The 15,140-nt window shown below is 38.7% G+C and overlaps 1 protein-coding gene across 1 annotated transcript in view; it reads right to left on the reverse strand.

Annotated features, from left to right (window-relative positions):
* Positions 1–326: 326 nt before the first annotated feature.
* The window catches only part of CAV1 (caveolin 1), a 36,193-nt gene continuing 21,379 nt past the window's right edge, over positions 327–15,140 (reverse strand). The window contains exon 3 of the mRNA XM_022582778.2: positions 327–5,105. Within this exon, the coding sequence (XP_022438486.1) occupies positions 4,764–5,105 (342 nt within the window). The 3' untranslated portion in view covers positions 327–4,763. The remainder of the gene's footprint in view (positions 5,106–15,140) is intronic.

Here is a 15,140-nt window from a genome sequence, read left to right on the forward strand (position 1 = left end):
ACATAGTTTTGGAAGTTTTAGCCATGGCAATCAGAGAAGAAAAAGAAATAAAAGGAACACAAATTGGGAAAGAAGTAAAACTGTCACTGTTTGCAGATGACATGATACTATCCATAGAGAATCCTAAAGATGCCACCAGAAAACTACTAAAGCTAATCAATTAATTTGGTAAAGTTGCAGGATACAAAATTAATGCACAGAAATCTCTTGCATTTCTGTACACTAATGATGAAAAATCTGAAAGAGAAGTTAAGGAAACATTCCCACTTACCACTGCAACAAAAAGAATAAAATACCTAGGAATAAACCTACCTAGGGAGACAAAAGACCTGTATGCAGAAAACTATAAGACACTGATGAAAGAAATTAAAGATGATACCAACAGATGGAGAGATATACCATGTTGTTGGACTGGAAGAATCAATATTGTGAAAACGACTATACTACACAAAGCAATCTACAGATTCAATGCAATCCCTGTCAAATTACCAATGGCGTTTTGTACAGAACTAGAACAAAAAGTCTTAAAATTTGTATGGATACACAAAAGACCCCGAATAGCCAAAGCAGTCTTGAGGGTAGAAAACGGAGCTGGAGGAATCAGACTCCCTGACTTCAGACTATATTAAAAAGCTACAGTAATCAAGACAATATGGTACTGGCCCCAAAACATAAATATAGATCAATGGAACAGGATAGAAAGCCCAGAGATAAACCCATGCACCTATGGTCAACTAATCTGTGACAAAGGAGGCAAGGATATACAATGGAGAAAAGACAGTCTCTTCAATAAGTGTTGCTGGGAAAACTGGACAGCTACATGTAAAAGAATGAAATTAGAACACTCCCTAACACCATACACACAAAAAACTCCAAATGGATTAGAGACCTAAATGTAAGACTGGGCTCTGTAGAACTCTTAGAGGAAAACATAGGAAGAACACTCTGACATAAATCACAGCAAGATATCCTTTGATCCACCTCCTAGAGTCATGGAAATAAAAACAAAAGTAGACAAATGGGACGTAATGAAACTTAAAAGCTTTTGCATAGCAAAGTAAACCATAAACCAGACGAAAAGACAACCCTCAGAATGGGGGAAAATATTTGCAAGTGAATCATCGGACAAAGGATTAATTTCCAAAATATATAAACAGGTCATGCAGCTGAATATTAAAAAACAAACAAACAACCCAATCCAAAAATCGGCAGAAGACCTAAATAGACATTTCTCCAAAGAAGACATACAGATGGCCAAGAAGCACATGAAAAGCTGCTTAACACCACTAATTATTAGAGACATGCAAATCAAAACTACAATGAGGTATCACCTCGCACCAGTTAGAATGGACATCATCAGAAAATCTGCAAACAACAAATGCTGGAGAGGGTGTGGAGAAAAGGGAACCCTCTTGCACTCTTGGTGGGAATGTAGATTGATACAGCCACTATGGAGAACAGTATGGAGGTTCCTTAAAGAGCTAAAAATAGAATTACCATATGACCCAGCAATCCCACTACTGGGCACATACCCAGAGAAAGCCATAATTTCAAAAGACACATGCACCCCAATGTTCATTGCAGCACTATTTACAATAGCCAGGTCATGGAAGCAACCTAAATGCCCATCGACAGACGAATGGATAAAGAAGATTGGTACATATATACAATGGAGTATTACTCAGCCATAAAAAGGAACAAAATTGGGTCATTTGTAGATATGTGGATGGATCTAGACACTGTCATACAGAGTGAAATAAGTCAGAAAGAGAAAAACAAATATCGTATATTAATGCATATATGTGGAACCTAGAAAATGGTACAGATGAACTGGTTTGCCGAGCAGAAATTGAGACTCAGAAGTAGAGAAAAATCATATGGACACCAAGAGGGGAAAGTGGCAGGAGGTGGGGGTTGTGGTGTGATGAATTGGGAGATTGGGATTGACATGTATACACTGATGTGTATAAAATGGATGACTAATAAGGAAAAAAAACATAAAAAAAATAAATTGGTAGACTGAGTAAAGCAGATTGCCCTCTCTTATGTGGGTGGGCCTCATCCAATTAGTTGAAGGACTGAATAGAACAAAAAGACTGATCCTTTCCTGAGTATGAGAGAATTCCTACTGCTTGAATTCTTTTGTACTGGAACATTGGTTTTGTCCTGCCTTTGAACTCAAAGTGAAACATCAGCTTTTCCTGGGTCTCAGCCTGCCAACTTTTGGACTGGAACTACACCATCAGTTCTCCTGGGTCTTCAGCTTGTTGACTTACCCTGAAGACCTTGAGACTTTTTAGCTTCCTTAACTTGTATGGACCAGTTTCTTACTCCTTAATCTCTCTCTCTCTTTCTCTATATGTAGTTTCCTAATATATTCATATATGTATATTTCATATATGTATTTCCTATTGGTTCTGTTTCTGTGGAGCACCGTGACTAATACAGAAGCTCTTAATGTAAACTTAGCCAAGGCCAAAATAAATTATTTCTGAAATGTGCATCTTAAAAAATTCCAGTTAAGAAATGGCAAAAATTCAAAGCAAAGCCCCCTCCCTGAATGTATCATTTATCAATGGAGAAAGTTAATATCTATCACATAAAGTTGTTGGGAGCTCAAATTAGATGACATAAAACAAAACATTGAGTAAACTGCTAAACAAATATTTCTTATTAATTATAACTTTCACCTGAAGTAACTCATGAATGTTGATGGCCTTAGAAGAAAGAGCCCAACTAAATGTGGAAAATGTGGTCTTGAAAACTGGAAGACCACCACCCCCCAAAACATACTACAAATATGTACACACACCATGAATATGCTCATTACACACACACACACACACACACCACAGAAATCAACACATACAGAGCTGTTTTGAGGAAAAATAATAAAGCTGACAAACTGTTAAACATTTTTATTGTGCAGACTTATAACTTTACAGGACATGCAGGATAAAAAAGTGTAAAATATCAGTAAGCATATAAAATTTCAGCTATCTTTTGGACCAGCACTTGATTTGTACAAGGGACTAAGCATCTATATAGAACAGACATGTCTTGGGATACACAGTTTACAGATTGAATCACAAAGCAATTTTCCAAGTGATTTTCCTCATATAAAGATAAAAATATCTTTGCACTTAAAAATATTTCAGTATAGTACATTTTCAGTTATGTACACAATTTAAAAGTAAAACTATGTCCATGCCAGTGTCTGTTTTAAATGCAAAAAACCTAAGTAGGTAACAGGTTGGCAATTAAAGTGTCAGGAAAACTGGAAGAGGCCAAAAAACAAACAAACAAACCAACAAAAAAAACAAGCAGAATTCCAACAGTTGTATGGAAATAAAAATAAAAGCATAACTGAAGGTTAAAAATAAAGTCCCCCTGGGAGGACTCTTAATATGAGCAGGAGGAATAAAAAGCTTTTTGATGTACCAGGCAGCTTTCTGTATGACTCAGGTTTACAGGTAAAATTCCTCAGTTTGAGTTCAGAAGAATTTGAATTTATTCCAGCAAAATTACCTCAATCTTTTATTACTGCCTCCTCCCCCATCTTCTCTCTGAGCAAAGTGATGCTTGGATTAGGTCCAAAGCTCCTGGCAGGGGGAGGGGCCATGTGTCACAGCATTACAGACAGTTGCAAGTGCTTTACTTTGAAGAGGTCACATTTGCAACAACTCTGACAGTCTCACACAATGGCCTCCATTTTATGAGCCCTTCCCCAGAGGCCCACTGATCAGCTGAAAAGGGAACACAATGTTCAGCCACTAAACCACCCCAGTGATGGATTAGTTTGGAGTCAGGAAAGCGTGATTATTCTTGAAAATAAACGAAGCTGAATAGACATGCTGACCTCATTCAGCTGGTGAGAGGCGGGGAAAGTTGGCTTCTACTCCTGCCAGCCCAGAGAGGGCTTGGCCCCATTTATCCACCTTAATTCGTTTAATGGGGCTGATGTGGACCATACTCGATATGGGTAAAGATGTGTGTCATCAAGTGCAGACATGAACTTCATCTGATTCTGTATCTCAGAGTCAGAAACAAGTGTGAAGAACTAGGTAATGGATTTTTCTAATTTTGGTCTTCAGGGAGGCTGCTGACATAATGAAAGTTGATGAGGTGGACCCTATTTGAAAAGGAAAACCTGAAGAACAGGAAGGCACTTAGGTGTCACCATCTATATAACAAATATTCAGGCACAGGTTAAAATTTCAGGAGAGTAAGGCATTAGTCGGATCATGTGCAGATTATATTTTCTAACTTGATAAAGATCACTAGATTCCACTGGATCATTAAAGTGAATGGCAGCAATTCACTAACAGTTCAGAGGGAAGAGTTGGTTGAAAACTGCCCACATACCTGTACACTCAATGGCAATAGCCTGGAATTCTTCCCTTACCATAAAATGATCAACATTTTAGAACAGGCAGTTGAGGTTGTTAGTTTTTTTTTTTCTCCTCCTCAGTTCTTCATATTTCTCACAAATTATCTTTCAACGATAGGCTCATATCTCAGCCAATAAAACAATGATCCAAATGTAAGGAAAATATTTTAAGTGGGTTTTAAAAATTCATACCACCCCAAAAATAGAAGACATAGCTCAGAAGAGACAAATAATAGTTATGAAAACTGAGTGATTTCTTTGCTCTGAACCAAGAAAATTCATTCATATATTGTTGCTAACAACTTGAAATTGGCACCAAGAAAATTAAAAGGGAAAAAAAGAATCGGATATACTTCTATCCTTGAAATGTCATTTATATTTCTTTCTGCGTGTTGATGTGGATATTGCTGAATATTTTGCCAATAGACTCAAATAGCGGGTCACAGAAGGCGTGGACGTAGATGGAATAGACACGGCTGATGCACTGAATCTCAATCAAGAAACTCTTAATGCACGGTACAACTGCCCAGATGTGCAGAAAAGAGAGAATGGCAAAATAAATGCCCCAGATGAGTGCCATTGGGATGCCAAAGAGGGCAGACAGCAAACGGTAAAACCAGTACTTCGTCACAGTGAAGGTGGTGAAGCTGGCCTTCCAGATGCCATCGAAACTGTGTGTCCCTTCTGGTTCTGCAATCACATCTTCAAAATCAATCTAAAAGGAAGAAGTGACAGAACATGAGCATGAAATAGAAGAAGAAAAGAAAAAAAAAACATTTCTGAGTATGCATAAATATATATTAGCTTTTATGTACAGGTTCTGTGTAAGATGCTAAAAGGCACCCAGCAGCATAAGCCTCGCTTGGAATTTGTAGGAAATTCAGAGATTTGGGCCCCACAAAAATCCCTAGGAGTGGCATCAAGGAGATTTTCTAACATGTCCTCCAGGTGCTTCTTTGCTGTGTGAAAGGTTGAAAACTGCTGCTCTGAGGGAAACTAAATGGATATGATAAAATTCCTGCCTTCAAGTAAAACCCAGCAACATGGATAAGTATACATGGCACTCAATAAAATGTAAATGACATGACCTAAGTTAATTGACTCCAAGACAACTACACACACAATGTTAAAGGGTAGTTAGTTCATAACTGATTATCAACTCTTCAAACATTCAACTGGTAGAATATCTTCAGGAAATTAGATCATTGTGAGCTCTGAGGATTCAAGAAGTCTTCATGGGGTGGTGGGACCTGAGCAGGGATTGGAAAATGGGGTATGATTTGGAAAGGAAGGAAGAAGTGATCTTGAAAATGCAGTGAGCAAGGCCCCAGGAACAAGGAAGGATGATACAGTGAGTGTCACAGGCAGATAGACCTGTGTGGCCACGGCTGGAAAGATGGGTTGAGGCCAGATTCAATTTTATTTTATATACAGTGGGGGTCTATTGAAGATGTTGGAGAGGAGGAATACAGCCACAATCAATGCAGTCATTTATCAACATGAATTTGATATCAGTGTCCAGCCTGAGAAAAAAGGAAGAGACTCAAGGCAGAGAGATTCTTACTGTATCTCAAGTTTGAGATGGTAGGGCCAAAACTGGAATAGGCCATGAAAAAGAAAAAAGAAAAGAATAAATAATGAATTTCAGGATGTTAAAGGAAGAATCCACAGGACTTAATTACTTCAAGGATAGGGAGAGAGAAAAGCCTAAGGTGAGCTTTGAGCTTTGAGCTTCAGGTTTTCCTGCTAGAGAGAGCAGAGGTGACATTAAAAGCAAGAAGAAAATTAGGAAGGCAGCTAAGAAAATGTTGAGAGAACTTAATTTTTGAATTGAGCAAACAGTAAGGTTTTGAATAAGGACAGATGCAAACATCAGTGGTCCACACCTGTACTAGTCCCTTTTGGTGGCCACTAGGAAGTAATCAAATGAGTTTGCAGTCACATAGCACTTAACAGTTACCAAGTGCTTCTACATGCATTGTCTCCATGTGATCTGGGATTTCAAACCAATCTGGGAAGGTAGGTTGTCATTTTACAAAAGAAGATACTTAGGTTTAGAGAGGTGAAGGTGACTTCCTGAAGTCAAACACAAAGCAATGGTGGGGACAGAATGCAAACTTGGCCCCTTTCCCAAATAGCGTTCTCTCCCACAGTACGTGTTCACTTAAGCAATTAATTCCCAGGAGCTTTTATCCCTCTGGAAGGATTATATAGACTAAACTGAAACATAGGGTAAAAAAATTACCACCAAAAGAATAGGACAGAGCCAGCTTAACTGCTTGGTGGTGGCAGCAATATGAAGGGATCTAATGTAGTTTGAAATCCAAACAAGTTGATGACTGCTAGCAGCAATCCAGCTAATCTCAGGATTAGGGAATTAGGACTTGGGTGACTCCATGGAGCCTCTCAGTGCCAAGGAGCCACTTTTGATTCAACACAACAAAACCTCTTTCGTAAAAAGTACATAATACTTACCAATAGTTAAGGTTTATTCTCTAGAACATTCTGTTTCTTGATCTGTTGTCCAATGTCCTAAGAATATGTAATATATAAAAATGGTATGTCCACAATTATCTAAATGAAGCTAAGTAAATTTATTGTTGTTCTAATGTTTTCTTTCTTCATTTAGATCTAGATTCAGAAGTAAACATTTACTTGTGTGTCTTCAAAGGCTGTTCTAAATATGTGGCAAGTCAGATCAGTCCTTTAATGAAGTTTCTGTGCAGTTTACTTGTCTACTGTGGGGTTTTGCTCAGATAATGCATTTTCCTAGAGCTATTAAAAATAAAGCCCTGCTGTTTTCCTTCATTCAACTGAAAGGTACCCAAAGAATTTTATTTTTTAAAGATGACCTTATTTTGTAAGAGGATTTGGTGAAGTCAGAATGAATGTGCTAGAGCAGGTGTTCTTAATCTGAGTCAAAGGATGGGCAGTGTTGGTCCACGAATGCCCTGAAGTGGGTGCATACATTTTGAGTGTACAATAGAAAAGGGTCCATTGCTTTTTCTTAGAAAATAGTCTATTACCAAAGAAGGCTGGTAAGCACTTTATGGGAACAGAGGATTCCTATCTCTTTACAGAACAGAATTTAAGCACGTCTGCCTAGAGATTCTTTTCCAAGGGAATGGATAGTTGCTAACATTTGTTGATTGGCTATCATGATCAAACACTGTTCTCATTTAACTTACAGCAACTCTGTAATTTATTATTCCCATTTCATAGAAAAATGTAAGGTTTAATAAGTTGTCCAGGTAAATAAGAGGTGGATTTGAATTTCTAATCTTGTTTGAAAGATACCGACTCTTTCTTCAATACCACATTGCTTAAAAAAATATTTTTCAAATTTTCTCTAAGACGATTATAGTATTTCATAATTAAATGGTACATTAACAAAAAAGAGTTTACTGAATTTAACCCTTTGGTAACTGTAAGAATTCCCACAGTGTGGTCTCTGAGGAGCGTGTTATGATGAGGTCATACACATATATTCACAACTGGTCCTTAGTGAAGATCTATGAACATATGCATGTGTGTAAGATTTCTCAATGATAAGTTAATTTTTCTAAACATAAATATAAATGCTTTTTTCAATGAATATTTTGGAAATTCTTAAGCTTTATTTTAACTTGCTTTGATTATTTCAAAGCAAGTTTAGTGTTTTTTAATGCTTTCCAGAAACTGCAGTGAGCATGATTTATTTATCCTCAAATAGCCAAGTAAATTTAGAGCAGGTCTCCAGGGGTGGACAGCAACATGACAAAACTAACATGTTATATAAATATATTCAGTTAGTTGCTGCTTTAGTCTTAAAAACTTTAAGTGGCTTAAAATAATATTAAAAGTAGAACCAATTAGATGCAGCTGAGAAAAAAAAGGCAGGTTAAGGAAACACAATGAAGCCAGAAATAATGTTTCGTTTCTCTCCACCTCCATTTCTGCAGCAGTAGTAGTAATAGGTTTTTGTGAGGAGAACATGAGAAAATTTATGCAAAGTGCTTAGCATGGGGATAGAGCATTGCAATACAGTAAATGCTTAATAAACGGCATTAAAAAAGTACTTGCTCTGGGTGACTAAGCTTTTTAATTGCAATAAGAGAAACTATCAGCTGCAAAGTATATGGTGGCTGTGAATTCAAACCTCATCAATGCTTCAAAAGAGCTAACTTCCATCTGTAATCATCTTTAACACAACCCTCTGAGATGCGTGCTCTTATTCTCATTTTACATATGAGGCTACTGTGGGAGGTTAAGAAATTACCCAAGGACACAAGGATGATAAGTGGCAAAACTGGAACTTGTCCCACCCCAAGTTTGACCTTTTTTTGCTTATGTATCCCTAGGACTATAAGCTCTTCCAGTAGGCTTATTCGCTTAATTTTCACCCATATAGATATGCTTTCTAAAACATTCACATTTTGATTATTAAAGGAATTACTCTTGTTAATGTTTCCATTTTAAGTTAGGACATCTAGTAACTACGATGTTTTGCATTTTTGGTACTGATTGAATTTCCATGGCCCTGAACATTATGTTCTCACAGTCCTGGGCTCTAGCCAAGGACTCTCTCTAAATGGCAGATAAGGAAACTGAGGCACGATTTAAATGGGCCAGACATTCTCAAGGTCCCAAGTGAATCAGTGGAAAGGCTGAAATTAAAACTGTAACTTCCTGATTCCCAGGCCTAGGTCCAGCCCTGCCCTCCACATAATTTCCCTAGGAACTTACATCTCTCTCCCCAGGTCCCTTCTCTGCCTACCCCATTCATATCTCTAGGTCTCCTGTAAGTCTCTCACTGTCTTCTAAGACATAGACTTGAAATGTATCTCTGTGTGAGGTTAGGAGAAGTGTCCTTTTCTCAACACTAATACAGACATTTCTGTACATTTATCTAGGGTGAAGAAAACTGGAGGGAATATTTTGAAAAATATCCTCATTGTACATTTTGATATGTATTCATAATGCACTGAACCCAACAAAGTTCTGTTAGTAATCAGTCATTCCATCTAAAGGTAGTTCACAATTCCATCAGTCAAAGCATAGTTGCTTTAGCAGATTCATAGGTATTTAAAGCTGAAGGAATCCTTAAAGAAAGGAGTCCCATTTGAGATAGAGAAATCGATGGCAAAGCTGTCAGATGACTGGATCAAGAATACTTTCCCACTTAATGGCAGGCTCAGGATTGGAATTCAGACTTAGAAACTCTCCTGGGCTCTTCCACAGCTGTCTGCTGTCACCATACATCCTCAATCATCTGGATGCTACATTCTGTAGTCAATGTAAAAGGCAGCTAGGCTTGTATGTGAATTTGAACATCACTGAATGAATGATGATGCCTGTTTCTGACAATCCCCAGTGTGCTCATCGTTCACATGCATCATTGGTTTGATTTATCCCTTATCAAAGCTGTCACTCTGGCGTCCCGTTCCCTCAGGGACATGCTCCTCTTATCCCTCTATAGGAGGGCAGGTCTTGCTCAGAGCAGAACTTTATCTGCTCACCTAGATTTGGAGCAGAACAGCAGTTAGAGATTTGCTTTTAAACAAACACAAAAACCAAGACAAGCAGGTGCCATTTAGTTTCTTAGAATGGGATGCCTCAGATGAGGTTGAACAGCTTCTCCAAGAACTGATTTTCTGTTCTGTAATCTATGGAACAGGTTGCGCCTCTGGCCCGAATCATTATGCAGACTGCAAGATCAAAGGCATAAATATGCTTCAGTGATATTTCTGTGTCTTAATAGATGCTTTATAAGGAGTCAACAGTTTATATAACTAGATTTTTATAAATGACATTAAATACTTTTGTGCAACATTGACTTATGATGCTATAATTTTGGAAACATAAGTTAAAAATCTATCAGCAGATGTTCAAGAAAAGCAATCTGTCTCATTGTGTTTTAATAATAGCTGGCTAATACAGTAAGCCTCAGAAGATTTCATCTTGTTAAATGTATGCAGTGGAAATATTTAAAAAACATTTTATATGTACACAGGATTAAAAAACCATGGGGTCATTTTTTGTCTCAAAATTTGGACATTTTATTTATGAATAAGGAATTTTCAAGAAGGAAACTTTAAGTATATTTGAGATTTAACAAGCAATGATGCTTGCCTTGTCTGTTTCTGTGGGAAAATATCTTTTTAGACTTTTGTCAAAATTGTGAAAAAAATCACAAAATTGTGATTGTATTGGATATATGGAGCACATAAATAATAACAAACAAGATGTTTACAGAAGATGTGTGTTGCCTGCTCTAAATCCACAGTCCCACTTCTCTGCCAAGTGAATCTTCGTTTATTCAGGTCTTGGAAATAATTCTTTTATCTCAGAGTTAAGTTATAGTTGGTTATAGACTTGCCAGGGTAATCTTAGTCTCCTTGGTGAATGGTCAGTTTAGAGTAGACATGTGACCCAATTCTGGCCAATGAGATCTAAGTAGAAGTCTGCTGGGCAAGACTTCCAGGAAAGCTTTATCTTCCTTATGAAAAGAAACAGAGGTATATGGTGTGGCCCTTTGCCCCTTTCATCCTACTTAGAAAATGATGTATTGCCTTAGTGTAGAGAAGTCATCTTGTGACCATGAGGTGACATGTATAATTAAAAGACCAAGAGAATAGAAGATGCTGCTTTTGCTATTACCAAACTACTGAAACAATGCCAGTAGCTGTCTGCCTCTAGACTTCTCCTTATGCTCTTATTTTTAAGCCACAGCTCTTCAGATTTTCTATTACCTATAGCAGAGAGCATTCTTAAGTGATATAGTAACTAACACTCTTTCCTATTGGTTGGCATAGTAGGTGTACAGCTCCTCATATAGAAACCTGAGTTCAATTAATAACCTCAAAATATCTTTTCAACACTACTAGACTCTACCCCCAGAATGTACTCCTTGACCTGTATCAGAAGAGTTTGTTTTACATTAACATTTAGTTTTAGCAAAGTGTAAGTAGGATGATAAATTGACTATGAAAAAGCAAATTCATGTATTCTGTGATAGCATCTAAGATGACTCCCAGTGATCTCCCCTCCCCCACTTCTTAGTATTCATGCTTTGTGTAACACCCTCCCCTTTAGTGTGGGCTGGATTTATTGATTTGCTTCTAAATAGTAAAATGTGGCAAAAGTGATGGGGTGGTCACTTCCAAGATTAGGTTACAAAAGACCATGGCATCATCTTGCTTCCTTTCTTGCTCTCTTGCTTGCTTGCTCTGCTGGAAGCCAGCTGCCATGTTGTGAGCGGCCCTATGGAGAGGTCTGTGTGGAAGTTAACTGAGGGAGAACTCTAGCCAACAACCACTGAAAAACTGAGTCCTCAATCCAGCAGCCTGGGAGGAACTGAATCCTACCATTGGCCATGCGAGTGAGCTTGGAAATGGGTCTTCTCCTAGTCGGGCTTTGAGATGACTCCAGCCCTGTCCCCTGGACTGCAGCCTGTGAGAGGCCCTGAACCAGAACTACTCAGCTAAGTCACACTTGGATTTCTGACACTGTTAGATGGTAAATATTTGTTGTTCTAAGCTACTAAATTTGGGGGTCATTGGTTATGTGGCTAGAGATGACTAAAACAAACCATCTTTATTTTGATGATCATGTTTTATTTTCTATTACATTGCTCTTTTTTCTGTTAGATAATTTTTAAGCTTATAGAAAAATGTATATAATGAATGTACATAAATATCCTAGAATTTGGTCCTGGAGCAAAGTCTAGAATTATATGAGAAGGAAATGCAGCATTTTCAACGTTCTACAATTCATATCAAACTGAATATTAGAAAAGTTTTAGGCAATTGATAGTGCTATCAGCGCATATCCATAAAGTGCTTGGCTTTCTACCCAGATATGCACCAAGGACTAAGAGCCAGCTCCACCTAGAAGACGCATCACTGAATCTTGACTTCTGAATATAATGTCTTGAATGCACCAGCACAGGGGTAGTGTTGCAAAAGAATCAACTGGAGGGAGGATGCTTGTTAAAATGCAGATGCTCAGGCCCATTTCAGACTCATATCACACCCTCTGGGTTGGGGCCTGGGGAATCTTATGCAAATGATTCCTAGCGAATGACACATCCATTTGGATTTAGTGACAACTTCTTTTTGTTGCCGATACTCTTTCCCCTCCATGCCTGGAAGCCCTAGTCTGCTTCCTGCTTCTTTCTGGAAACTCCTCATGTGCTGGCTGGCATCTGGAAGTTGATGGATAATGAATGAATGGAAATTCTCTTGAAAAGCTATTCCTAATTTAAACCTATAAATATTTATTATTGGACAAGGATGAATGACTACTATTTATTATGAAAAACACAAAAACTGGCAATAGAAATCCTGATTTATTTTTCATGACTCTAAACCCAGTATAAACAAATGCATGTTTTAAAAATCAAATACGTACTTCTAAAATCCTAACACATGAACCAAACCCACACATACAGAAGGAGGGTTGAGACTAATTTCAAACTCCCCTCAGTGTTCTCTCACATATTTCCAACATGTTGAACAGCCTTTGAAGTCAGTGGAATAAATGTTGTCCATGAGTGTGTGGGTGTAGAGAGGGCTGAGAACCAGCACAATTAAATGTTACCAGAACACAGGAACTTTGCTCTAATGCCTATGTGTTTTCTCAGGGGCAAAGGCAAAATACCCATTTGTTTACTGGGCTGAACTAGCACCACTGTAGGAAAAAAGCTGCAGTGTTCTTGCAGCCCCGATTGAAAAGAGGAGGCCTGGACTGTATCCTTAATGCTTATGATTGCTTGGATTTCCAGAGGATCCACACACGGTCCTAGGAAAAATGTAAACCTGGGGTGGGAACATTGAAGTGTTCTTGGGCTGCTTTGGGGTAGCAGGTGCTAGGCAACTTCACCTTGTGGGAGAGCACAGGATTGCCTGAAGGGAGAGGGCTGCATTACTAACCAGGGTTTCAAGCTGAAAGAGGACAGAAAGGTGGGTATATACCTACCTCTGAGTGAGAGAAGAGGGCTGGGTGTAGAAAGAGGGGTGCAGAGGGGACCTGCAGTCCCTGGCCTGGGCCTCCAGCTGGGACCCTTGAGTGTCTCTCTTTGGATTGACCTCCCTGTTGTTGCTTCTCAGACATTACAGAGACCTCAGAATAATGATATTTTATACATATAGTGTCCTATTTCACTCATCTGCTTCTCTTCACAAACTTGTGAAATTCTAGGTTATCTTCATAACAAGAAAGGAAAATAGTCTTTTATTTCCCCAATAAGGAAAGGTCACTTAACTAATAAATGAATGGACCAAACCAGGACCTAGGGTAGGTCTGTATCTGTTGTACCCATCTTGGTATCCTCCACAATTCCTAGTAGTACTATGCACACATTAATTAGCAAATATTCCTTCAATATGTATAATATTTTAAAGGAGCTATAAATGTCCACTGAAAGAATGTAGGCATACATTAACTATCATATTATCTACTATGAATTCTTTTCCAATTTCACAAGTGCACTTTTATTTATCGATATTTTTGGTATCCCATTTTATTAAAAGAGATGCTCTTTTCACCATAGCTCTATAATACCACAATCTGATCAAAATGAAGTGTAGGGTTGGTTATCATTTAAGTTACTTGAACGGCATGGAAAGCCTACAGAGGAGGGGGCAATTCAAACTCAGAAGTCTTCAGCTTTAAGGAAGAATGATTTAGAAAATATTGATTAAAGCATGTTGTTGCTTTGTTGGGTTTTGCCTCAATGATCTGAATAACTACAGTTGTGTAGATCTGGCCCCAAAACAGGGGGCACGCACTGGAGTATGTTGAGGAGGGGAAGCAGGGGTAGAAGCAGAAGTAGCAGCCCAGCTCTTCGGGGGATCAGTAGAGCACACCAGTGGGGGAGAGATAGAGTGAGGAGAGTGAATTTGTTCTTTGGTGTCTCTAGTCTCCACTTTTCCTCATGTTTTCCTGTGTGTGTGTGTGTGTGTGTGTGTGTGTGTGTTTCCCCAGTGCAGGAGGCCTACATTGTAATTTGTACTTTAGAATGAATTTAGGTGACTATGTTCTTTTTCCTGGCAGGGGTATAGGGGGATGCACAGAGCAAGGCAGAGCATCATCTCCAACTGTCCTTTATTGTGTCATTAATGGACTTAGGGCATGAGTGTGGCGGATATATTCTGAGGCAGGAGAGTTGTACAGAGGTTTTGGAAAAGCAATGACATACATTATAGAGTACTATATGCCTTAATTGGTTCATCACATCCTGTATGTGAGGACCTTCAAGGCAGGTGTTATTTCCCCCATTTTACAGACCAGGAACCTGAGTCTCAGGGAGGTTGTAATCAGTGACTGAACCAAACGCAGGACTTAGGTCTCTTGGATCCTCCATCACACAACTCTCTTTAACCCCACACCAGTCCTTATTCTGCTTATGAAGCCCTGCTCAATCAGAGTCACGTAGGAATTTCTGAATCCACGTGCTCTGGTTGCTCTCCCTTGCCTGCAACCATGCTTCCCATCCAAACTAACAGAAAATGCTGCCCTGACTCAGTATAACCATTTCTACCAAGACAGGGCATGTGAATCCAAGCCAGAGGATGTGGCTGGCCTCCTTCTGCTGTCAAACCTCCATGCTCAGCATTACCCTCACTCTCCAGCAACCAAGCTCTTCTCTGGTCAGGACCCCCTGAGTCATTGACCATTGGTTACGAGGGTCCCCATTGCCTTGTCACCTCTCTGTGGCTTTTTCTGGTTTACCATAACATTGTACCTTTCCCTATTCCATTCCTGTAGG

The sequence above is a fragment of the Delphinapterus leucas genome, chromosome 9, assembly GCF_059928025.1.
Source record: "Delphinapterus leucas isolate spDelLeu-1000000601 "Yukka" chromosome 9, BTC_Dleu_Yukka2, whole genome shotgun sequence".
Classification (NCBI taxonomy): Eukaryota; Metazoa; Chordata; class Mammalia; order Artiodactyla; family Monodontidae; genus Delphinapterus; species Delphinapterus leucas.